General features: G+C 41.9%; 2 protein-coding genes across 8 annotated transcripts in view; one reads left to right on the forward strand and one right to left on the reverse strand.

The window, feature by feature from the left end:
- Positions 1-25,749, reverse strand: part of LOC130297691 (BPI fold-containing family C protein-like) — an 88,548-nt gene that overhangs the window by 57,790 nt on the left and 5,009 nt on the right. For 3 of the 7 annotated variants that reach the window (XM_056550433.1, XM_056550436.1, XM_056550435.1), the window contains 3 exons: positions 20,286-20,489; positions 19,418-19,619; positions 9,903-9,980 (listed from right to left, as the gene is read on the reverse strand). The exons of 2 other annotated variants lie outside the window; for them this stretch is intronic. The gene's annotated coding sequence lies outside the window, so the exon portion shown is untranslated. Of the gene's footprint in view, positions 1-9,902; positions 9,981-19,417; positions 19,620-20,285; positions 20,490-24,209; positions 24,353-25,749 lie in introns of those variants that run through there. 2 more of the 7 variants (XM_056550437.1, XM_056550434.1) reach the window with 2 other exon arrangements.
- The window catches only part of LOC130297692 (BPI fold-containing family C protein-like), a 62,712-nt gene that overhangs the window by 35,591 nt on the left and 1,372 nt on the right, over positions 1-25,749 (forward strand). The window contains exons 5-19 of the mRNA XM_056550440.1: positions 2,096-2,218; positions 4,417-4,545; positions 7,463-7,574; positions 9,207-9,335; positions 9,876-10,031; positions 12,993-13,056; positions 15,445-15,505; positions 15,996-16,087; positions 19,179-19,358; positions 19,449-19,496; positions 20,360-20,530; positions 20,613-20,698; positions 22,154-22,196; positions 24,056-24,119; positions 24,217-24,284. Of these exons, the coding sequence (XP_056406415.1) occupies positions 4,437-4,545; positions 7,463-7,574; positions 9,207-9,335; positions 9,876-10,031; positions 12,993-13,056; positions 15,445-15,505; positions 15,996-16,087; positions 19,179-19,358; positions 19,449-19,496; positions 20,360-20,530; positions 20,613-20,698; positions 22,154-22,196; positions 24,056-24,119; positions 24,217-24,284 (1,383 nt within the window). The 5' untranslated portion in view covers positions 2,096-2,218; positions 4,417-4,436. The remainder of the gene's footprint in view (positions 1-2,095; positions 2,219-4,416; positions 4,546-7,462; positions 7,575-9,206; positions 9,336-9,875; positions 10,032-12,992; positions 13,057-15,444; positions 15,506-15,995; positions 16,088-19,178; positions 19,359-19,448; positions 19,497-20,359; positions 20,531-20,612; positions 20,699-22,153; positions 22,197-24,055; positions 24,120-24,216; positions 24,285-25,749) is intronic.

Below are 25,749 nucleotides of genomic sequence, written 5' to 3' on the forward strand. Positions count from 1 at the left end.
AATATCACAATTTTTTTCAGCCATTATGGGAAAATGCATTTTAAAAACAGGAAAAAGAAAGCAAAAAACACAATGTTATGAACACAACCTCAGGGGGAGGTGTATAAATTATATTTATACTGATCTCATAGCGATAGCAGCAGTATACAGATAGAACTGGAGGGGAGGTGTATAACTACTATATATCCTTATCCCATAGAGATAACAGCAGTAGTATACAGATAGAGCTGGAGGGAGGGGTATAACTACTAGATATACTAATCCCATAGAGATAGAAGCAGTATACAGATAGAGCTGGAGGGAGGGGTATAACTACTAGATATACTAATCCCATAGAGATAGAAGCAGAGGTATACAAATCGAGATGGAAAGGAGGTGTATAACTGCTATATATCTTGATCCCATAGAGATAGCAGCAGTATACAGATAGAGTTGGAGGGAGGGGTATAACTACCATATATCCTGATCCCATAGAGATAGCCGCTGCAGTATACAGATAAAGCTGGAGGGGAGGTGTATAACTACTATATATCCTGATCCAATAGAGATAGCAGCAGCAGTATACAGATAAAGCTGGAGGGGAGGTGTATACTTATTAAATATCCCACTCACACAGAGATAGCAGCAGCAGAAACAGATAGAGCTGAAGGGGAGTTGTATAACTACTATATATCCCAATCACACAGAGATAGCAGCAGCCGTATACAAATAGAGCTGTAGGGGAGGTGTATAACTACTATATATCTCCTGATCCAATAGAGATAGCAGCAGTATACTGTATACCTCTAAGGGACTTCTATAAGCAATCGTCTGGTTGCTTATTCATTCAGTGCATTGCTATTTCAATATATTGAATTGATTTATCTGCAGTCTGCTAGTACTGTCTGCCTATGGCGGGCTGTTAGAGCAGACCTTTCATGGCAGCTTTGAAGGCCTCAGGCAGCCATGACAACAGATCGGGTCCCTGCGCCCTTGTAGTGGGGAGGGGATCCGACCCCCTGAAAACCCAGACAGAAAATCTGCAGCCCATACACCCTGTGTGAACATACCCTGCCAGAAGTATAATCCCCTATAAGCCAGTCTAGAGGAGAACCTATTCTCTGCAATGGTATTATATGGTGCCCCATACTGTATACCTCTGATGTGTATGAGTAGAAATAAAGCGCCAGATCACGAAAACCATTATTAGGACTAGAATTTAGGACACATTCACTAATATACATTCATAGGGATATGTAATGAGAAAAAGGCTCAAAAATAGAATAGCCACTGGATCAACTTACAATAAACATTGGTAGGTGGTGTTTGGTCATGAGGATGTCAAATACCCGTCATGAAGAAGTTTATATACAACATATATTAAAGGGGTACTCCTCCCCTAGACATCTTATCCCCTATCCATAGGATAGGGGGTAAGATGTCTGATCATGGGAGTCCCACCACTGGGGACCCCCGTGATCTCGGCTGCAGCACCCCAGACATCCGGTGCACGGAGTGAACTTCGCTCCGTGCCGGATGACTGGTGATGCGGGCGGAGGCTCGTGACGTCACGGCCACGCCCCGCTCGTGATGTCACGTCCACGCCCCCTCAATGCAAGTCTATGGGAGGGGGCGTCACGCCCCCTCCCATAGACTTGCATTGAGGGAGCGTGGCCGTGACGTCACAAGCGGGACGTGACCATGACGTGCCTCCGGCGCTGCACCCAAAGCTCTAAACGTATGCCGGGTGCAGCAGGGAGATCGCGTGGATCCCCCACGATCAGACATCTTATCCCCTATCCTTTGGATAGGGGATAAGATGTCTAGGGGAGGAGTACCCCTTTAAGTGATGAGATCACCTACAAAACTATGTCTATATGTGAGCGACACATGCCACTCATCATGACTAAGTGATGGTGCCCAACTCTCCAAATAAGTGCTTCCGAATTCATTACCCGTAGATGTCATATTGTAATTATGAGTAGAGAAGTGTGCCCTGTATGTAGATCATCAGGCGAGAGGTACTCGCCTGATATGTATCACCTGCATTGTTAGAAATAGGAAAATAATGTCACATGTAGCTAACTCCTCCCTATTTACACACCCGAAATAAAAGAAGAAGAACCAGATCGGTCATTCCATTATTCCTTAAGCAGCTTACTGTCCGCGATCTTCCCCTATGAGAAGCAGATGACACCGGAGTAAGGAACATCTAAGATTGCTTGTTGATCACTTATAGGTAAGTACCCAGAAGAAGACCTTCTACAGCATACCAAGGGGAACTTGATGGTGGCCAAGGCTCGGTGGGATACAGGGGTTGGATGATGAGGATGTAGGGCTCATGTAGGGTTCAGCCCTCCCACACTGTTTGGACTGAAACAGGGGAGAAGTCGTAGCATTTATGTATAATAACAAAAGAACGATAGCATGCACTCACCAATGGGAATGTGTCTATAGGTCCGAAGGTCCGGGGGCACGGGACAGCATACCGGGATGTGCCGAAGCGCTCAGGGGCTATGCCAGTCGTTTCATGCGACTATGCACGCTTCTTCCGGCTGGGAGCCTCTGAGCGCATCGGCACATCCCGGTATGCTGTCCCGGTAGGCCAAGAGAAGCGCACATAGTCGCGTGAAACGACCGGCGTAGCCTCTGAGCGTTTCAGAACATCCTGGTATGCTGTCCCGGCAGGCCAAAAGAAGCACGCATAGTAGCGTGAAACAACCGGCATAGCCTCTGAGCGTTTCGGCACATCCTGGTATGCTATCCCGGAAGGCCAAAAGAAGAGTGCATAGTAGCGTGAAACGACCGGCGTAGTCTCTGAGTGCTTCGGCACATCCCAGTATGCTGTCCCATGAGGCCAGAAGAAGCGCGCATAGTCGCGTGAAACGACCGGCGTAGCCTCTGAGCTCTCCGCCGCATCCCAATATGCAGTCCCGGGAGGCCGGAAGTAGCGTGCATAGTCGCGTGAAACGAGCGGCGTAGCCTCTGAGCGCTAACCTTCAGACCTATAGACACATTCCCAGCGGTGAGTGCATGCTATCGTTCTTTTGTTATTGTATTTGTTGATCCTATATCTGGATTGCGCGCACCCCGCAGGTGTCAGCTGCAGTTCTGCTGGATCCCAGATTGTGACGACCGATGTATCTCCCAGTGGTGATTGTGGAGTATTAGATTTTTTATAGGTGTGCTCTTCCCTAGTATTCTTCTGCCATGATTTTTAGCTATTGCATTTATGTATCATGATGGTGTTCATCCCCTGGACACTCCCTGTGCTGATGTCTTCTGGCGCTCGTGTAGGTTCGGGTTCAACTAAGTAGCCAGAGACTGGGATCCATTGAAAACAGTAATATAGAGATAGAGGCACAGTCTTTATTATGTCCCACACAGACTTTTCGGAGGCCGGAGCAGGCTTTCCAAAAAAATAAATTTTTGTCTCTCTCTTATATTTCAGTAGTCAGACTTTTCAAATGTAGACAGACAATTGCTTGGCTTGCTTAAAAAAAGGGATAAAAAAACACAGGGGGCGCTCCCTGATGAGGGGTATCTGCTGGTGTGTACCCTTCACCACACCCGGGTGAGATACCCACCTTGTGTGACGCTGTGCTGAAATTTGCAGCAATCGGCGCGAGTAGGGTGGTTGTTGGCTGCTGCACTCTTACCGGTATCGGACCCCAGAGCGGGTGACCGATAGTAATGATGAAGGACAAATAAGGTAGAAAAAAACAATTGGTGTAGGCGCTGCACAACTGTAGTCATGAAGAGAGGACTCGAGCAGCACAGGACAATAAACTTTTATTGGTAAAATGGGGACAACGCGTTTCGGCATGCACTCATGCCTTCCTGTAATGCTGGATGTGGAGGTCCTGTGTGTGTCTGTGCTGCCGCCGGTCTGACAGACCGGCGGCAGCACAGACACACACAGGACCTCCACAGCAAACCCTGGGCCTCCACAGAAAACCCTGGGTACTGTAAGTGGACCTGAAGAAGGCATGAGTGCATGCCGAAACGTGTTGTCCCCATTTTACCAATAAAAGTTTCATTGTCCTGTGCTGCTGGAGTCCTCGCAGCGCAGCGCCTCCACCAACCGGTGTTTTCTACCTTATTTGTCCTTAATTGCTTGGCTTGAAATTCCTCCCCAGTCATGTAGTGCAAGTCACAGCTGCGGGGTGCATTAACTTTGGGCACTGCGATTCCCAGCTGCGGGGTGCAGATCCTTCAAATATGCAGCACTTTAGCTGCTGGGGTGCAAAGCCAGGCCTCAGACCTTAGACCTAGTCCAGGGCTGTTACCTACTATTCACAGGCTTTTCCAGTCTGGTGGACATCATCATTCTTACAGTATTTATCAGTATAGAGGAAATAAAAAGCCGGTTTAGGCCTGTTTATTATGTATTTTGTCTCCTTGTAAGCACCAGTCATTGTTTTTGTTATATTTTAGCTGTGGGATACTGAAGAAGAATGATGTGGGTTCCCAATATCACGTTCCTTCTATTGACCCTGTCCATAAGTTGCTATGGAGACAATCCTGGGGCCAAGATTCAAGTCACGGAACGTGGCCTTCAAAAAGGTAAGTAGTGAACTTCATGTTATCGAATAACAACCATGGACACTGGTTCCTTTATGGATAATTTGATCAGTGTTTGATCAGTGACCGCAACAGGGAAAGGAAGTTAAAGGGGTACTCCACTGGAAAACTTTTTTTTTTTTTTAATCAACTGATGCCAGAAAGTTAAACAGATTTGTAAATTAATTCTATTTAAAAATCTTAATCCTTCCAGTACATATCAGCTGCTGTATGCTCCACAGGAAGTTCTTATCTTTTTGAATCCCCCTTCTGTCTGACCACACTGCTCTCTGCTGACACCTCCGTCCATGTCAGGAACTGTCCAGAGCAGGATAGGTTTGCTATGGGGATTTTCTCCTGCTCTGGACAGTTCCTAAAATGGACAGAGGTGTCAGCAGAGAGCACTGTGGTCAGACTGAAAGGAAATTAAAAAAAGAAAAAGAACGTAATGTGGAGCACATAGCAGCTGATAAGTACTGGAAGGATTAAGATTTTTATATAGAAGTAATTCACAAATCTGTTTAACTTTCTGGCACCAGTTAATTAAAAAAAAAAAAAAAAAATGTTTTCCAGCAGAGTACCCCTTTAACTTCACACCAGCTCAGAATGTGGACAGGGAGGAGAGAAACCTTGGAGGACAGCTCACACAGACTGTAGATTGGTGAAGTGAAATTGAAATAGTAAAAAATAATTTCGCAAATTTAGTGGTTTTCTTTTCTACGCCATTTACCTTATGGTTGAGCTAACATGTTATTTTGGCATACGAGGCTGTATGAGGGCAAATTTTTTGCGCCATAATCTGTTTTTTCTATCGGTACCATTTTGGTATTGATCTGACTTTTTAATCGCTTTTAACTTTTTCTGGGATATTATAAAAATTGCAATTATTGCAATTACGTAAGCAGCGATACCAAATATGTTTTTTTTAATTATGTGTACATGTATTTATATAGGAAAAGGGGGTGATTTGAACTTTTAATATGGAAGGGGTTAATGTGTGTCTTTTAACCTTTTATTACATTTTTTTTTTACACTTTATTAGTCCCTTAGGGGACTTTTAGGAGGAATCATTAGATTCCTTATACAGATCAATAGATAGAGTTCTATCGAACTCCACTGATTTGTGTGCTCTGCAATCCATTGATAGAGCCTAGTCCAGCCAGGATCTATCAATGACAGAGCCACGGACAGCAGGAAAGCAGAGGTAAGCCCTCCAGCTACCTCTATAGTGGATCGCCCTTCCCTACCCCACTAGCCCATTAGGGAGCATTCACATGTCCCTTTAGACACCACTTTCAGCTTTGACAGCAGCAATCTAAAGGGTTAATTAGGGGCGCCTCACAGCTAATGAAAAGAGCTGGGGGCTGCAGAATACGGAGTGGGCACGGGTCAGGAGCCTGCTCCATACACTCCTCTGAGCGCCGCCGTGCTTGTCAGGTCCGGCCCTGCTTGCCCGAAGCAGGGCTAAGGGCCAGAAAAATTCACCTGCCCGGCACCTGGAACTGTATGTCCCGGGCATCGAGCTATAGGAATTCCACATCCCTGTACAAGTATGAGTGGTTACAAAACAGAGCTCACAGGCTGTAGATAGAGATGAAAACAGATACAAGGCAGTCTGCAGGGTAGAATCATATATGCTTTATACTAGTATGTTTGGCTAAAAAACAGAGCTCACAGGCTGTAGATAGAGATGAAAACAGATACAAGGCAGTCTGCAGGGTAGAATCATATAGGCTTTATACAAGTATGTGTGGCTACAAAACAGAGCTCACAGGCTGTAGATAGAGATGAAAACAGATACAAGGCAGTCTGCAGGGTAGAATCATATAGGCTTTATACAAGTATGTGTGGCTACAAAACAGAGCTCACAGGCTGTAGATAGAGATTAAAACAGATACAAGGCAGTCTGCAGGGTAGAATCATATAGGCTTTATACAAGTATGTGTGGCTACAAAACAGAGCTCACAGGCTGTAGATAGAGATTAAAACAGATACAAGGCAGTCTGCAGGGTAGAATCATATAGGCTTTATACAAGTATGTGTGGCTACAAAACAGAGCTCACAGGCTGTAGATAGAGATTAAAACAGATACAAGGCAGTCTGCAGGGTAGAATCATATAGGCTTTATACAAGTATGTGTGGCTACAAAACAGAGCTCACAGGCTGTAGATAGAGATTAAAACAGATACAAGGCAGTCTGCAGGGTAGAATCATATAGGCTTTATACAAGTATGTGTGGCTACAAAACAGAGCTCACAGGCTGTAGATAGAGATGAAAACAGATACAAGGCAGTCTGCATGGTAGAATTATTTATGCTTTGTACAAGTAGAGAGAAAACAGAGCTCACACCGCACGCTGTAGAGGCCGTAGAAGACAATCTTAGTTAATATTTTAATAAAGATCAATGGATAAAATGTTTATGCATCATAAAAAGCAAGAATAAAAATATGAGTTCAATGGGAGCTGCCCTGCAATGCCACCACTAAAAGCAATATAGCTGAAGTTGTGGCTTCCAGCTCCCATTTATCTCCCCCGCTGCTTTGTCGATCAGCTGATGTCCCTACAAATGGCGCAGAATCTAGTTTCCCCTTATCTGTATATTTTCGGAGTTTGGGAGGTAACTGGAGTACTCAGAATAAACCCTCACAGACACGGGGAGAAGACGTAAACTCCATCTACGTATTGCCCTTTGCCAAATATAAACCCAGTACACCGATGCTGCCGGGCAACCAAGGCAATAGTGCTAACCACTGAGCTACTGTGCCACCCATAGTACATTATATCTGACCCACATATGTCAATGTGTCCAACAAATACTGCAAGTGTTCAGCCTTTATTTTGTATTCGTGCACAGATTCTACATACAATTAAAGCCTTTTCTATTAAAACAACTACCATCCCACTGTTTTTGTTTGGCAGGAGTGGAATATCTATTGAATAAAATGATGGCAAATAACACTGTCTACCCGCTGCCAGATGTGTCTGGAAGTGAAAATATAGCATCTGAAGACATGGGATATGAGTTCACGCAGTGAGTAAAGTTGTGCAGTTATAAACACTATATGGATATACAATGTAGACAAGAAAAGCAAGGATTGCACTCACCATCCGTACAACGTGTAACCGGGACAGACTGTTTCACGTTTAGTAACGCTTCTTCCAGCTGGCTGGAAGAAGCGTTACTAAACGTGAAACAGTCTGTCCCGGTTACGTCCCCCGCCTCCGCTCTTACACCAGCTTGCAATGCCTGACAACGATCAATAAAACGTTGTACAGATGGTGAGTGCAATCCTTGATTTTCTTGTCTACATTGTTCGTGCATTCTACTGAATTTGTGCACCACCCTATCTGACATCATACTCCGTAAAATCCGTACGACATCCACATCAAGTCACCTGTCTAAATTGAAGCATTAGTCTTGTAGTGGCAGACTACTTGTTTCTCACTATCCACACTATATGGATAGATGTATTAGGACTCGTAGACATTACCTATAGGAGCATTTAGGACAGTAAATCCATAAGCTTTATTATGGAGTTGGTCCCCTCTATGCGGCATAATACTCTTCCACTCTTCTGGGAAGACTTTCAGTAAAGGGGTATTCCAGACAAAGACTGCTTATCCCCTTTCCAAAGGATCGGGGATAAGATGTCTGATCACGGGGGGCCCGCCGCGCGATCTGCGTGTAGCACCTGCATTCTATGCGGGGCTGCGTCTCCAGTCTCGAAAAAGCTCTTTCTTTCCAGGACTGGATACATGACGTAATGCCACGCCCCTCGGGACGTCACACCACGCCCCCTCCATTCATGTCTATGGGAGGGGGCGTGACATTGTGCTTGGTGACGTAAGACTTGTATGGTTTACAACGAGGTGGCGCCCAAAACTTTTGTCCATTATAATGTTTGCATTATAAAGGTATCTACTATGGAAGGTTTACGAGGAATATGACTTTCATTGTACCATTTCTCCCAATTTGAGGTCAGCAGTGTGGTCTTACGAATGGTTACACATTTCCTGATTCTGAGAACAGGGAGGGATCCATTTTGAAAAACAACAATTTGGTCTTAAAGGGGTAGTCCAGTGGTGAAAACTTATCCCCTATCCTGTTCAGCGTTTGGAACAAACTGTTCCAAACGCTGGAGCTCGTGACGCCATTGCCCCGTCCCCTCAAGATGTCACGCCCCGCCCCCTCAATGCAAGTCTATGGGAGGGGGCGTGACGGCCGTCACGCCCCCTCCCATAGACTTGCATTGAGGGGGTGGGGCGTGACATCATGAGGGGGCGGGGCTATGACGTCACGAACTCCCGGCTCCATCGTTCGGAACAGTTTGTTCCAAACGTTGAGCAGCAGATTACGCCTTTATGCTGCTAATACACGTACAGTACAATATCTGACCGCTGTTCTACTCAAATCCATCATACATACTGTATTGATGCTCAGATCAGCCAAACATGTTTTCGACAGGGGTTGGGGAATTATCTGTTGCCAGGATCCTCTTCTTTTTTTTTTTCCATAGGAAGAAGGGATCAGACATGTTGAAATCCAATTTGCCCGATCCTTCTTTTTCCCTGCCATTAAGGAAGGGTTAGGCCAACTCTTTTACATGAGATCACATATATTCATTTTTTTAACCTTTTTGTTTCTTTGTGTACATTTGTTTAGAATACGCATTATAAAGTTTTACCGTGGTACTGTTGCTTCCCAATGGGTGCCAGGAACTGGAATGCAAGTGTCAATGCAAAATGGCAATGCCACCATCACCTGTAACTGGAAACTGGACAGCTGGCTCATGTAAGCATTCTAATGGCTGAAGAATTACCTTAAAGGGTACCTCTCATCAAAAAAACTTTTGATATATTATAGATTAATGTATGCAGAATAACTTTACAATTGTATGTTATTAAAAAATATTCTCCTTTCTATTTAATTTTCCACTTTGAAGAAATGACCACTAGGGGTCTCCCTACCATTCCTGGCAGCAAGCATTTCAGACTCATGCTGGAGTCCTAAACACTACGAGCTGCCAGTCTGCTTTGTTCACAAAGGAGAACACTGAGAGCTGCCAGCCTGCTTTGTTCACAGCCTGTTTGGCTGTGAACAAAGCAGGCTGGCAGCTCTGAGTGTTTAGGACTCCAGCATGAGTCAGAAATGCTTGCTGACAGGACTGAGCGGGAAAAATACAATAGAAAGAAGCATATTTTTCATTAACATGCTATTGGAAAGTTATTCAACATTCATTCATCTAAAATATATCAAAAGTTTATTTGATGAGAGGTACCCTTTAATTATCATAATACAAAGTAAACTAAGACATTTTTCTTTTCATTTCAGCAAAGACAGTGGATCAAGTGTTCTGACCTTAACTGGGTTAGCTATCTCCATGGTCCTGGAGATCGATCGAATAGATCCTGGTGTACCATCTATGGCCGTGGTGGACTGCCAAGCCAGCGTTCAGAATGTGGATGTCCAAATGTTGGGTGGCGTTAGGTAAAAATAATAATAATAATGATAATAATAATTGTATAGACATTACTCTTTTTATTTTATTTTTTTACCTTACTTACAAACTATTTTGTATAGAGGGAAATGCGAAATGCAATTCTAAAGTTCTAAATAATATATTTTTTTATGTAGCTTAAAGGGGTACTCCCGTGGAAAACTTTTTAAATCAACTGGTGCCAGAAAGTTAACCAGATTTGTAAATTACTTCTATAAATTTTTTTTTAATCCTTTCAGTACTTATTAGCTGCTGAATACTACAGAGGAAATTCTTTTCTTTTTGGAACACAGAGCTCTCTGCTGACATCACGAGTACAGTGCTCTCTGCTGACATCTGCTGTCCATTTTAAGAACTGTCCAGAGTAGGAGAAAATCCCCATTGCAAACATATGCTGCTCTGGACAGTTCCTAAAATGGACAGAGATGTCAGCAGAGAGCACTGTGGTCATGACAGAAGAGAAATCTAAAAAGAAAATAATTTTCTCTGTACTATATAGCCCCTAATAAGTACTGGAAGGATTAAGATTTTTTTAGAAGTAATTTACAAATCTGTTTAATTTTCTGGCACCATTTGATTTAAGAAAAAAAAAAGTTTTCCACGGGAGTATCCCTTTAATCAGTATTGACAACGGACATTAGGGTGATTGTGAAATAGGATGTATAAAGTAAAGTTTTACCTAAAAAATTTCAAATGCCCTAAACCTACATATTGTAAATTTCAAATAGTGCAGACAATGCTTCATCACATGAATGCAGACCACCAAAACTAATACAGACCCCAGACCAGAGGCTCTATATAAAAACAGACCTCAGGGTTCCTGCATAAATACAGATGCCAGACAAGAAAACTTGAAAAAAATATAGGCCCCCCCACACCTCCTGAAAAATACAGACTCCAGACCATAAGTCCTAAACAATTACAAATCTGACACCCCTTGCATTAATACAGATCCCAGAGCAGAAACCATAAAATAATACTGATCTAACACCTCCAGCATAAATACAGACTCCAGAGCAGAAACCATTAACATCTTATCCCCTATCCTTTGGGTAGGGGATTGATAAGATGTTTTCAGCGGAGTACCCCTTTAACAAATGCCGATCTCACACCTCCTGCATAAATATAGACCCCAGACCAGAACCCCTAAACAAATACAGATCTCACACCTCCTGTATAAATACAGACCCCAAACCAGAACCCCTAAACAAATACAGATATCACACCTCCTGCATAAATATAGACCCCAGACCAGAACCCCTAAACAAATACAGATCTCACACCTCCTGTATAAATACAGACCCCAAACCAGAACCCCTAAACAAATACAGATATCACACCTCCTGCATAAATATAGACCCCAGAGCAGAACCCCTAAACAAATACAGATCTCACACCTCCTGTATAAATACAGACCCCAGACCAGAACCCCTAAACAAATACAGATCTCACACCTCCTGTATAAATACAGACCCCAGACCAGAATCCCTAAACAAATACAGATCTCACACCTCCTGTATAAATACAGACCCCAGACCAGAACCCCTAAACAAATACAGATATCACACCTCCTGTATAAATACAGACCCCAGACCAGAATCCCTAAACAAATACAGATCTCACACCTCCTGTATAAATACAGACCCCAAACCAGAACCCCTAAACAAATACAGATATCACACCTCCTGCATAAATATAGACCCCAGAGCAGAACCCCTAAACAAATACAGATCTCACACCTCCTGTATAAATACAGACCCCAAACCAGAACCCCTAAACAAATACAGATATCACACCTCCTGCATAAATATAGACCCCAGAGCAGAACCCCTAAACAAATACAGATCTCACACCTCCTGTATAAATACAGACCCCAGACCAGAACCCCTAAACAAATACAGATCTCACACCTCCTGTATAAATACAGACCCCAGACCAGAACCCCTAAACAAATACAGATCTCACACCTCCTGTATAAATACAGACCCCAGACCAGAACCCCTAAACAAATACAGATCTCACACCTCCTGTATAAATACAGACCCCAGACCAGAACCCCTAAACAAATACAGATCTCACACCTCCTGTATAAATACAGACCAGAACCCCTAAACAAATACAGATCTCACACCTCCTGTATAAATACAGACCCCAGACCAGAACCCTTAAACAAATACAGATCTCACATCTTCTGCATAAATACAGACTCCAGACCAGAAACCATTAACCAGAAACATCTTATCCCCTATCGTTTGGATAGGAGATAAGATGTTTTCAGCGGAGTACCCCTTTAAAAAATATTGATCTCACACCTCCTGCATAAATATAGACCCCAGACCAGAACCCCTAAACAAATACGGATCTCACACCTCCTGTATAAATACAGACTGCAGACCAGAAATCATTAACAAGTACAGATCTCACGCCTCCTGAATAAATATAGACTCCAGACCAGAAATCATTAACAAGTACAGATCTCACGCCTCCTGAATAAATACAGACTCCAGACCAGAAATCATTAACAAGTACAGATCTCACGCCTCCTGAATAAATATAGACTCCAGACCAGAAATCATTAACAAGTACAGATCTCACGCCTCCTGAATAAATACAGACTCCAGACCAGAAATCATTAACAAGTACAGATCTCACGCCTCCTGAATAAATATAGACTCCAGACCAGAAATCATTAACAAGTACAGATCTCACGCCTCCTGCATAAATATAGACTCCAGACCAGAAGCCTTTAGGAAATTCAGCTGTTTGCATGATAATGCAAGGAAAAAGTTTTTAGTAAAGAGTTCTACAGTATATCTTCAATATCTCCTTCTCTTTCTTATGCTCAGATACAATAGATTAGGATAAAAGAAAGCTGCTTCCAATGATAGAACATTCTAGATTATGCCACAATGTCATTCTAAAATTTGTGTATTTTTTGTAATTCTTTTTAGCTATATCATGGACAGCATAAAACAACCCGTTCAAGACGTGGTGAAAAAAACAGTTTCGCAGCAGGTAAGAACAAAAGTGTATCTAGAATTCAGGACAAGCTGTAAGGTTAAAGGGGTACTCCGGTGGACAACTTTTTTTTTTTTTTTTTTTATGAACTGGTGCCAGAAAGTTAAACAGACGTTAAAAGCCTTCTATGAAAAAATCTTTACCCTTCCAGTACTTTTCAGCAGCTGTATGCTACAGAGGAAATTCTTTTCTTTCTGAATTTCTTTTTTGTCTTGTCCACATTGCTCTCTGCTGACACCTCTGTCCCTGTCAGGAACTGTCCAGAGCAGAATAGGTTTGCTATGGTGATTTTCTCCTGCTCTAAACAGTTTCTGATACGGGCATCAGGTGTCAGCAGAGAGCACTGTGGACAAGACAAAAAAGAAATTCCAAAAGAATAGAATTCCCTCTGTAGCATACAGCTGCTAATACGTTCTGAAAGGATTAAGATTTTTAAATAGAAGTAATTTACAAATCTGTTTAACTTTCTGGCACCAGTTGATTTAAAAAAATATATTTTCCACCGGAGTACCCCTTTAAGCAAATCAAGGAAGTAGACGCTGTTGCTAACATCCGCAAATTATTACATTTTCGAGCACCGAGCTCCAATCTGTGGCATGTGGGAGGAGCTTCATTCATTAACCTCTGCCCGGACGGATCATCAGATTAATATATTGACGCGTTGTGATCCAATCTGTTCGGCAAGTGAAGTTGGACGTCATGTAGCAAGTTGAGCAAACTATCGTAATGTGCTTGCTCTACATTCAGCTATGGGTCAGATGTTTAGCTGCAGGTGTTCCAATGACCCCTTGTCACCGCTCTTTAAGGGGCCCTCCGCTCCTAGACATCTTATCCCCTATACAAAGGATAGGGGATAAGATGTCTGATTGCGGGGTCCCGCCGCTGGGAACCCCCGCGATCTCTCCTGCAACACCCTCTGTACGTGGTGCTCACACGTGATACTAAATAATTCAAGAAGTTGTGAATATTTAATTTCCATATTTTTATGATTTCTATATAAATAACATGTCTATTGATCCTGTGATTTCCAGAGTTCCACAAGCCTTTTCTTCTTGGTGTTGCAATTTCAATGCAGAGGAGAGTAGATGCATCATTATCTTATTATTAAAGGCTTACAAGGGGTCAGGTGGTGATCTGTCTTGTACAGAGGAATACAGTCAATGGGTGATGTACCAATGGTAAATAGAAGTCAATTGGTGAAGTACCAATGGGCGATGTACCAATGGTCAGTAGAGGTCAATGGGTGATGAACCAATAGTCAATAGAAGCCAATGGATGATGTACCAATGATCAATGGGCAATGCACCAATAGTGAATAGAAGACAAAGAAGGATGTACCAATGAAAATAGAAGTCAATGAGGGATGCACCAATGGTCAAATAAAGTCAATAGGCAAGGTACCAATGGTCAATATAAGTCAATGGGTGATGTACCAATGGTCAACAGAAGTCAATGGGCAATGCACCAATAGTGAATAGAAGTCAAGGAAGGATGTACCAATGATCAATAGAAGTCAATGGGGGATGCACCAATGGTCAATTAAAGTCAATAGGCAAGGTACCAATGGTCAATATAAGTCAATGGGCGATGTACCAATGGTCAATAAAAATCAATGGGTGATGTACCAATGGTCAATAATAGTTAATGGACGATGTACCAATGCTCAATAGAAGTCAATGGCCAATGAACCAATAGTCAATAGAAGCCAATGGATGATGTACCAATGGTCAACAGAAGTCAATGGTCAGTGTATCAATAGTCAATAGGAGTCAAGGGAGGATGAACAAATGATCAATAGAAGTCAATTAGGGATGCGCCAATAGTCAATTAAAGTCAATAGGCAAGGTACCAATGGTCAATAGAAGTCAATGGGCGATGTACCAATGCTCAATAATAGTTAGTTAATGGGCAATGTACCAATGGTCAATAGAAGTCAATGGCCGATGAACCAATAGTCAATAGAAGTCAATGGGCAATGTTCCAATAGTCAATAGAAGCCAATGGATGATGTAACAATGGTCAACAGAAGTCAATGAGCAATATACCAATAGTCAATAGAAGTCAAAGGAGGATGTACCGATGGTCAATAGAAGTGAATGGGTGATGTATCAATGGACAATAAAAGTCAATTGTCAAGGTACCAATGGTCAATCAAAGTCAAAGGACGCTGTACCACTGGCCAATAATAGTCGATGGCTGATGTTCTTTATGCTACTGAATGCCTATGCAATGGCGAACATAAGAGGTAAATACAGAGAGAATACACTCAGCTCATATCTATGATAGAAGCAAGGAATGTGCACAGAGCCCAACCTATATACCGTAGACATGCATAACTATGTGCATTACAATAAATAAAGATATAATCACTGTTATCTCTTTCAGTTGTGTTCATCTATAAGAAATCAAGTTGATAAATGGGATCAGTCAGTCAGCCATTTAAAGTGTGAGTACAAGAAATGCTCTACAAAATGGGTTACCAGATGGGCAATGGCCATATATATCGATTCCTAGTGCTAAATACAGTGAAACCTCTCTAAAAGACCTGTTTGAGAAGATTTTCAGTCCCCCACTTATTATGCATGCTCTGAAAAGACCGCCCCCTTGACGGCCAATGCCATTTTACTATATTATGGTTGGGGGTCAAGTCCTTGGGAAAAAAGTGCAGGAACTCACCCAAGATTTCCACTCAAGGGCTGGTCCTGTAGGACCAGCCCTTGAGTGGAAATCTTGGGTGAGTTCCTGCACTTGGGAACGATGTTCCTGCTGTGGAAAAAGTGCCGGAACTTAGTTCCTACAGGACTTGAGCCCTGATTCTACCGCAACCTGTATGCACCAATGATATGTTGAGGTAGACCCACATCCTGACATTTTCTGTCTCCAACAAACTCTATCGAGAACTGATCCGGTTATTTTATTGCTCTGCCTTTTTTCAGTGAATTCGTCACTAAATCGTTTCATAGAGGCCGACTTCTCTCTTGTCAATAAGCCAGAAATTTTAGGCCGTTACGCTAACATAGGACTGAAGGTAAGAGTTTCCCATTGGTCAAGCCATTTTCTTATTCATAGTCATAAGGAAAAAGTGATTTGACCTATGATCACAACTGAAGTGTTTTATGAAGATTTAAAGGGGCATTCCAGGCCAAAACTTTTTTATATATATCAACTGGCTCCGGAAAGTTAAACAGATTTGTACATTACTTCTATTAAAAAATCTTAATCCTTCCAATAGTTATTAGCTTCTGAAGTTTTCTGTCTAACTGCTCAATGATGATGTCACGTCCCGGGAGCTGTGCATGATGGGAAAATATCCCCATAGGAGCTGCACAGCTCCCGGGACGTGAGTCATCAGAAAGCAGTTAGACAGAAAACAGCAACTCAACTTCAGAAGCTAATAACTATTGGAAGGATTAATATTTTTTAATAGAAGTAATTTACAAATCTGTTTAACTTTCCGGAGCCAGTTGATATATAAAAAAAAGTTTTGGCCTGGAATACCCCTTTAAAGTCCTCAGACCGTGTTAACATTTTGCATTCTTACTGCATTCTTGACATGTTTTCACCACATTTTGGCCATACTTTTGCTGCGATTTTTCTTGTTTTATTGAGAATTGCACAATTGCTGTAAATAGCACAATATTTACTGCAAGACAATCATGAAAAAAAAAAGAAAGAGCAAAAATGCTGAAGAAAGCCTCAGAGGGTGTATAACTCCTATAAATCCTGAACCCACTGAGATAGCAGCAGCAGTATACAGATAGAGCTGGAGGGGTATAACTACTATATATCCTGATTCAATAGAGATAGCAGTAGCAGTATACAGGTAGAGCGGGGGGGGAGGTGTATAACTACTATAAATCCTGATACCATAGATATAGCAGCAGTATACAGATAGAGCTGGGAGAGGAGGGGTATAACTACTATATATCCTGATTCAATAGAGATAGCAGTATACAGATAAAGCTGGGGGGAGGTGTATAACTACTATATCTCCTGATCCCATAGATATAGCAGCAGCAGCATACAGATAGAGCTGGGAGAGGAGGGGTATAACAACTATATATCCTGATTCAATAGAGATAGCAGCAGCAGTATACAGATAAAGCTGGGGGGAAGTGTATAACTACTATATATACTGATCCCATAGATATAGCAGCAGCAGTAAACAGATAGAGCTGGGGAAGGTGTATTACTACTATATATTGTGATCCAATAGGGATAACAACAATAGTATACAGATAGAGCTAGAGGGGATGGGTCTGTGAGCTAGTAGGAGGGATCTTGCAGGTGATGCGAATTCTGTAGTTCACAGGAAGTCAGCTGACCCAGGACTGATCACTTCCTCTGACACATTAAACACTGTGATTTTCTGTAAAGTTGGTGATCACGAGGCAGTTTCAATAATGAAACATATACAGTCATGGCCGTAAATGTTGGCACCCCTGAAATTTTTCTAGAAAATGAAGTATTTCTCACAGAAAAGGATTGCAGTAACAGATGTTTTGCTATATACATGTTTATTCCCTTTGTGTGTATTGGAACTAAACCAAAAAAGGGAGGGAAAAAAAGCAAATTGGACATAATGTCACCAAACTCCAAAAATGGTCTAAACAAAATTATTGGCACCCTTTACTTAATATTTGGTTGCACACCGTTTGGAAAAAATAACTGAAATCAGCCGCTTCCTATAACTATCAATAAGCTTCTTACACCTCTCAGCCGGAATGTTGGACCACTCTTCCTTTCTGCTCCAGGTCTCTCTTATTGGAAGGCGCCTTTTCCCAACAGTAATTATAAGATCTCTTCACAGGTGATCAATGGGATTTAGATCTGGACTCATTGCTGCCACTTCAGAACTCTCCAGCGCTTTGTTGCCATCCATTTCTGGTGCTTTTTGACGTATGTTTGGGGTCATTGTCCTGCTGGAAGACCCAAGATCTCAGACACAAACCCAGCTTTCTGACACTGGGCTGTACAGTGCGACCCAAAATCTGTTGGTAATCCTCAGATTTCATGATGTCTTGTACACATTCAAGGCCCCCAGTGCCAGAGGCAGCAAAACAACCCCAAAACATCATTGAACATCCACCATATTTCACTGTAGGTACTGTGTTCATTTCTTTGTAGGCCTCATTCCGTTTTCGGTAAACAGTAGAATGATGGGCTTTACCAAAAAGCTCTATCTTGGTCTCATCTGTCCGCAAGACCTTTTCCCAGAAGGTTTTTGGCTTACTCAAGTTCATTTTGGCAAAATGTAGTCTTGCTTTTTTATGTCTCTGTGTCAGCAATGGGGTCCTCCTGGGTCTCCTCCATAGTGGGGTCCTCCTGGGTCTTCTCCATAGCGTTTCATTTCATTTAAATGTAGACGAATAGCTCACGCTGACACTGATGCTCCCTGAGCCTGCAGGACAGCTTGAATATCTTTGGAACTTGTTTGGAGCTGCTTATCCGCCATCCTACTATCCTGCGTTGACACCTTTCATCAATTTTTCTCTTCTATTTACGCCCAGGGAGATTAGCTACAGTTTCATGGGTTGCAAACTTCTTGATAATGTTGCGCACTGTGGACAAAGGCAAATCTAGATCTCTGGAGGTGGACTTTGTTGGAGATTGTTGATATTTTTCCACAATTTTGGTTCTCAAGTCCTCAGTTCTCTTCTCCTCTTTCTGTTGCCCATGCTTTTTGGAATTTGAAAGGGTGCCAATAATTTTGTCCAGCCCATTTTTGGAGTTTGTTGTTACATTATGTCCAATTTGCTATTTTCCCTCCCTTTTTTGGTTTAGTTCCAATACACACAAAGGGAATAAACATGTGTATAGCAAAACATGTGTTACTGCAATCCTTTTCTGTGAGAAATACTTCATTTTCTAGAAAAATTTCAGGGGTGCCAACATTTAGGGCCATGACTGTAGATGCAGCTGTGCTAGAATAAAGTACATGGTGTGTAGGACTAGCGGATGGTGAGTGTGCATGATATTGGCAAAAAATGAATGTTCATGTGTATGGAGAGGTCGGAAAACCCCTTACATACACATGAAATAACTCAAATGTATAACTACTGCCAAAAAGAATAATGTAGTATGAATTTTCCTAAAATGAGATTATCTCCCCCACACAGGGCCTTTTCCGCTTACATAATGAATCCCATAGTGAGACAACTTTCTCTCCAGAACCCATGACACTCCCAGACCAAGATGGTGCTATGATTTATATCGGAGCCTCCCAGTCTTCATTCGATTCCCTTGCTGCTGCATACTACTCTGCTGGGTTTTTGACTTTTCAAGTGTCCCAAATGGCGGTAAGTATGAAGAGTAGTACACAGGGTGGTAGTACATGCATAGTATAGTGTCTTCTTACCTGTTACTGATGCAGTAATTTTCTTGTGCAGGGATCCAAAGAGTTTACAACCTCAGAGCTGTCTGCCTACATGCCAGAGGTGAGTGTATTATATTAGGGTATGGATCTTCAGGAAGGCAAAGCTGTGATCGACTATATCTTGTGTAAAGGCTATGGACACCTATGAACTTATTATTTTATTTTTGTATTGTTGATTTGTTTCCTGAAAGCAAAATAAAGCAACTTTCTAAATAGTCTTTATTACAAATTTCCTAACATTTAGCTGCTACTCAGAGAAAAAATATGTTATAATTAGAAAGAAGAATTCTTAAAATGCTAAATAAATTTAAAAAAATAATAATTAGAAAGAAGAGCAGGTACAAGGAGAATCATACAGGCTGTGTACAGGTAAAGGAAGAAAACAGAGCTCATACAGCACACTGTAAAGGCTGCACAAGCAAAAGGAAGAACTTTCTTAATAAAGGACCTTAATAAAGACCAAGGTTTTTGGGCAAGAAAGTTGCAAGCAACCTTATGACTATTGAAAAAGTCCAACTTTATTACAACATTAACCTGCTATCTAGCCCCAGTCATAGATGGGAACAAAATAACATGTCAAAGTAAAGTTGGTAAAATAAAACGTCGTCTATGTATCTTATAGCTACAACTATGCATTGGTGCCTTGAAGGTAAATATAGTTGACAGTTATTAGGACTTCATACGGCCTCAGCCAAACACTATGACTACTGTGAATAGTCACTAATAATTGTAAAAAGAATAGAGCAGCACCCATGTGCACATTGACCATTAAAGTCATGTAGATTTAGGAGTCAAAATTACTATATGTAGAGTCATATAACTGTGATTTTTCAATCTGTTAACCACTGACCTCAAGTAAGATGGAACAAATGAAGATTGATTTCAGATGCCACCGATATGAACTGTTGTGCTGCTGTTTTCTAGATTTCTCAACATTTCCCAGACCCCGTGCCAGTAAAAATCCAAATGCATGCTACGAGGGCTCCGTTAGCGTTCATTCTGGTTAACAATATGACCGTCCAGTTTGGTGGGTTGTTGGAGACAATTGCCCATCCTGCGAAAGCCGAAGCCGAGAACATCTTTGGTGTTAACATAGTAAGTCCTTGCATTTCGACTACCTCTTGTAGCATATGAAGTAAAGATGTCAGTCTGTGACACGTGTGTGTTTCCTGTATAGGTGGTCAGTGTTCAAGCCAACTTTATACTATCAGAAGCCAATGGGGCGCGAGGTTTGAATCTCACAGGTTCTATTGAATTAGTCAGGTAAGTTCAGGGTTTAATAATAAATGCTTTTATATGTTCCTCACCAGATCATGCAGATTCTTTACATGTCTTTTTTTATATGTCTAGCTTCTGTATTTGACTCACAAATTCCTCTGTTTTGCTGTTTTCTCATTCTGACATCCACTACTTGGGAAGGGGCGTGTCCAAGGCAAGCACTGAGTCCGCCCTCACTCATCATGTATTCACTAGTGTTGAGGGTGAATAGTTAAAATGCTAATTTTGACCGCGAATATCGGCACTTTGCGATTTTGCGAATATTTAGAATATAGTGATATATATTCGTAATGACGTATATTCGTTTTTTTTATGCAAATTTTTATGCGAATATCGAAACTTCCAGACTGGACACTGATCCCTTTTAGGTGAAAGATATAATTGCGCATGGGCCCTATGCGAATTTCATTATGAATTTTCGCTAAAAAAAAACGAACATTGCGATTATGCGAATTTCGCGAACATAGGACAAATATTCATCCATATATTTGCCAAATATAGTGAATTCGAATAAGGCCCCTGCTGCTCCTCACTAGTAATCACTTCCTCCCTGAGTCTGCTGTGCTGTATCTCTTCATCCAATCACTGCAGGCTGCTCTGTAACCCCCTCCTCTCTGTTTTCATGCTGCAGTCTGATAGGACAGGAGTGAGCACAGATCAGTTCTAGTCCCGCCCTCACTTCCTGGACTTTGTCCCTGCCCGTGCTTCAGCTGAGACAAAGATGATGCTGCAGATAATGTTAGGGATGATATGGGGACCCCTAGTGTTTTTTTTTTTTTTTTTTTTATAAGCCATAATTCTATAAAAAAAAGGAGAGAACATTTTTTTTATGAAGTATATTAGAAAGTTGAATGTTTTGCAAAGATGTACCTGAAACCAGCTTAAAGCACTATCACAAACAAACATATTTTTATATAGTAATGCATTATGTGGTTGTTATATTGTTTTATGACTTTATATAGTGCAATGATCTTCAAATGCAGTGTTTCCCAACCAGGGTGCCTCCGGCTGTTGCAAAACTACAACTAGCAGCATGCCCGGACAGCCGTTGGCTGTCCGGGCATCCTGCGAGTTGCAGCTTTGCAACAGCTGGAGGTCCACATTTTGGAGACCACTGTACTAGAGGGATTTTATATAGATATATTGCTCTTCCCTCTCAGTTATCAGGAATAGAATATTGATGATGACTCCATAACAAGTTTTTTGGTCTGAATGGGGATCACAGCACTGAGGATAAACGCTATAATATATTTATATATATATCTATATATATATATATATATATATATATATATATATATACACGGTGTATATATATATATATATATATATATATATATATATATATATATATAAATAATAGATGATAATACAGAATACTGCTTTCACATGTGACTATTGGGACATTATATACTAAAGTTATAATTTGTCTTCCCACAGGTTACAGATAGAAGGGAGTCAACAAACCATAAAAGTACAAAAGGTAGGCCAAATACCCATCAATCCTTTATTAAAGGGGTACTCCGTTGGAATTTTTTTTTTTTTATTCAACTGGTGCCAGAAAGTTAAAAAGATTTGTAAATTACTTCTATTAAAAAATCATTATCCTTCCAGTACTTATTAGCGGCTGTATATAACAGAGAAAGTTCTTTTGTTTTTAGATAGATTTTTTTTTTTTTCTGTCCACTGTCTCTGCTGACACCTCTGTCTGTATCAGGAACTGTCCAGAGCAGGAGAGGTTTGCTATGGGGATTTGCTCCTGTTCTGGACAGTTCCTGATACGGACAAGGGTGTCAGCAGAGACCACCGTGGACAGAAAAAAAATAAAGAAATCCAAAAAGAAAAGAACTTTCTCCATAGTATATAGCAGCTGATAAGTACTGGAAGGATAAAGATTTTTAATAGAAGTAATTTACAAATCTGTTTAACTTTCTGGCATCAGTTGGTTAAAAAAAAATATGTTTTCCACTGGAGTACCCCTTTAAAGGGGTATTCCAGGCAAAAACTTTTTTTATATATCAACTGGCTCTGGAAAGTTAAACAGATTTGTAAATTACTTCTATTAAAAAATCTTAATCCTTCCAATAGTTATTAGCTTCTGAAGTTTTCTGTCTAACTGCTCAATGATGATGTCACATCCCGGGAGCTGTGCATGATGGGAGAATATCCCCATAGGAACTGCACAGCTCCCGGGACGTGAGTCATCAGAGAGCAGTTAGACAGAAAACAACAACTCAACTTCAGAAGCTAATAACTATTGGAAGGATTAAGATTTTTTAATAGAAGTAATTTACAAATCTGTTTAACTTTCCAGAGCCAGTTGATACATATAAAAAAGTTTTTTGCCTGGAATACCCCTTTAAGTCAACCTTAGGGTTTACCTTAAAGGGGTTATCCTGGAAAAAAAACTTTTTTTTATATATATCAACTGGCTCCAGAAAGTTAAACAGATTTGTAAATTACTTCTATAAAAAAAAAATCTTAATCCTTTCAGTACTTATGAACTGCTGAAGTTGAGTTGTTCTTTTCTGTCTAAGTGATCTCTGTTGACACCTGTCTCGGGAACTGTCCAAAGTAGAAGCAAATCCCCATAGCAAACCTCTTCTACTCTGTGCAGTTCCCGAGACAAGCAGAGATGTCAGCAGAGAGCACTGTTGCCAGACGGAAAAGAACAACTCAACTTCAGCAGCTGATAATTATTGGAAGGATTAAGATTTTTTAATAAAAGTCATTTACAAATCTGTTTAACTTTTTGGAGCCAGTTGATATATATTTAAAAAAAAAAAGTTTTTGCTGGAATACCCCTTTAAAGGGCTCCTGTCATATCACAGAAAAAATATTGCTTCTTTATGTTACTCACTAGGTCATTCAGATGCTTTACATGTCTTTTTTTATGTGTCTAGCTTCCGTATACAAATCCCTCTGTCCTGCTTCTCACTCATTCTGACATCCACTGCTCAGGAAGGGTCTGAGGCAACCACTGAGCCCGCCCTCACTCACCATGTATTCACTTCCTCCCTGAGTCTGCTGTGCTGTGCTGGGTCTCTTCATCCACTCACTGCAGCCTGCTCTGTAACCCCTTCCTCTCTGTTTAGATAGGACAGGAGTGAGCACAGAGGAATGCTAGTCCCGCCCCCTCCCTTCCTGGACTTTGTGGAATTATTCCACTTCCCCATCACATTGTATTGTAGTACAACTTGGCTCAGATTCCATGACTATAAGCCAGTGTTTCCCAACCAAGGTGCCTCCAGCTGTTGCAAAACTACAACCACTATAGTCAGTGCAGCAATGAATGCCTTGTCCAGAATTTTGTAACAATAAATGACATTCTCACTGTCCCAGGGGGTCGTAACAGAAAATGGAGTCCAGCGGCTCTTTCGCGAGGTGGTTGTACCGGTTGTTAATGGTAAGAAATACAACAGCGACGCTAATAAGACTATATTTCGCCATTTTCTACTAAATCTATTCATAAAATATAAATATAATATAATTTTACCTTGCAGAAAATTTGGCCAGTGGGGTTCTCATCCCCAGCACCTTCCTGAAAAATGCTTCTGTCCGTATGGAGCAGGTGAGACGATTCCTCCTGTATACTGCTATATACCTCACTTGTCTATTAGGTAGTAGGGTGGTTCGTTGCCCATCCGTAAGAGATACTTTCTGTGCCTTGAATTGTGCTGAAAATTGTTCTCGCTCGCTTGATGATGTATTTAAAGGGGTACTCCGCTGTTCAGCATTTGGAACACACTGTTACGAATGTTAGAGCTCGTGACACCATAGCCCAGCCCCCTCGTGATGTCACGCCCCGCCCCTCAATGCAAGTCTATGGGAGGGGGCGTGACGGGTGTCACGCCCCCTCCCATAGACTTGCATTGAGGAGGCGGGGCGTGACATTTTGAGGGGGCGGGGCTATGGTGTCACGAGCTCCAACATTCGTAACAGTGTGTTCCAAATGCTGAACAGCAGAGTACCCCTTTAAGACCAAATTGTTGTTTTTCAAAATGGATGCCTGACGTTGGAACCGGTGCCGGGAGCTCGTGACATCATAGTCCCACCCCCTCATGACATCACGCCCCGCCACCCCCTCAATGCAAGTCTATGGGAGGGGGCGTGACGGCTATCACGCCCCCTCCCATAGACTTGCATTGAGGAGGCGGGCTGTGACTTCATGAGGGGGCGGGGCTATGACGTCACAACCTCCGGGCGCCAGCGTTCGGAAGAGTTTGTTTGAGACACTGAGCAGCGGAGTACCCCTTTGAGTGACTCAGTGCCCACCATATGGATGGCTCCATATCAGGTTCCTTCCAAGCGATACCCAACCAATTATATCTGGAGTTTGTGCAACCTAATCCGAGTCGTCTTCAGCAGGAAAGATGGGAACAAATTGACTATGGAATTTCCGCCTGCAATTCCGCTTTGAAATTGCAGGCGGAAATTCCGCTTGCTAAAATGTATAGTGTAGTGAATGGGTTTCCGTTCACAAATTCACACTTCGGAATTTGTGAAGCGGAAATTGTCAACGGAAAATCTGCTTGGAAATTTCCGCCTGAAGAATGGTGTTGCTCATTCTTCAGGCGGAAATACTCGTGGAACACATTGCAGTCTATTGGAGACTGCAGTGTCCGCGCGGTCCTAGCGCCGACTGATACTGTCAGCACTGGCCGCACTCGGAATCTCCGGGCGGAAATTTTCTGCCCGGAGATTCCATAGTCTGAATCTAGCCTTATTGTCTAACGTGGCCAAGTCCTGTCTAAGAGAGTAGATAGAATAAGGCAATGACCACAAACTCTCATGGACACCTGGCACAAGTTTCTAACCGTCCTTTACCACGGGTGTCTGCAGACATTTATGCAGAAGAAGGTGGGGGGGGGGGGGGGGGGTAATTTTAATGGACTCCACTACTTTAAAACTTAGGGATAGGTGTCTGATTGTGCGGGATCCGATTGCTGAGCACTGTACGCAGGTATCCCCAGCACTTCCACAGACAGGGCATAGATAGATGTGAGATAGATAAATAGATAGATAGATATGAGATA

The sequence above is a fragment of the Hyla sarda genome, chromosome 13 (genome assembly GCF_029499605.1).
Source record: "Hyla sarda isolate aHylSar1 chromosome 13, aHylSar1.hap1, whole genome shotgun sequence".
NCBI classification, from domain to species: domain Eukaryota; kingdom Metazoa; phylum Chordata; class Amphibia; order Anura; family Hylidae; genus Hyla; species Hyla sarda.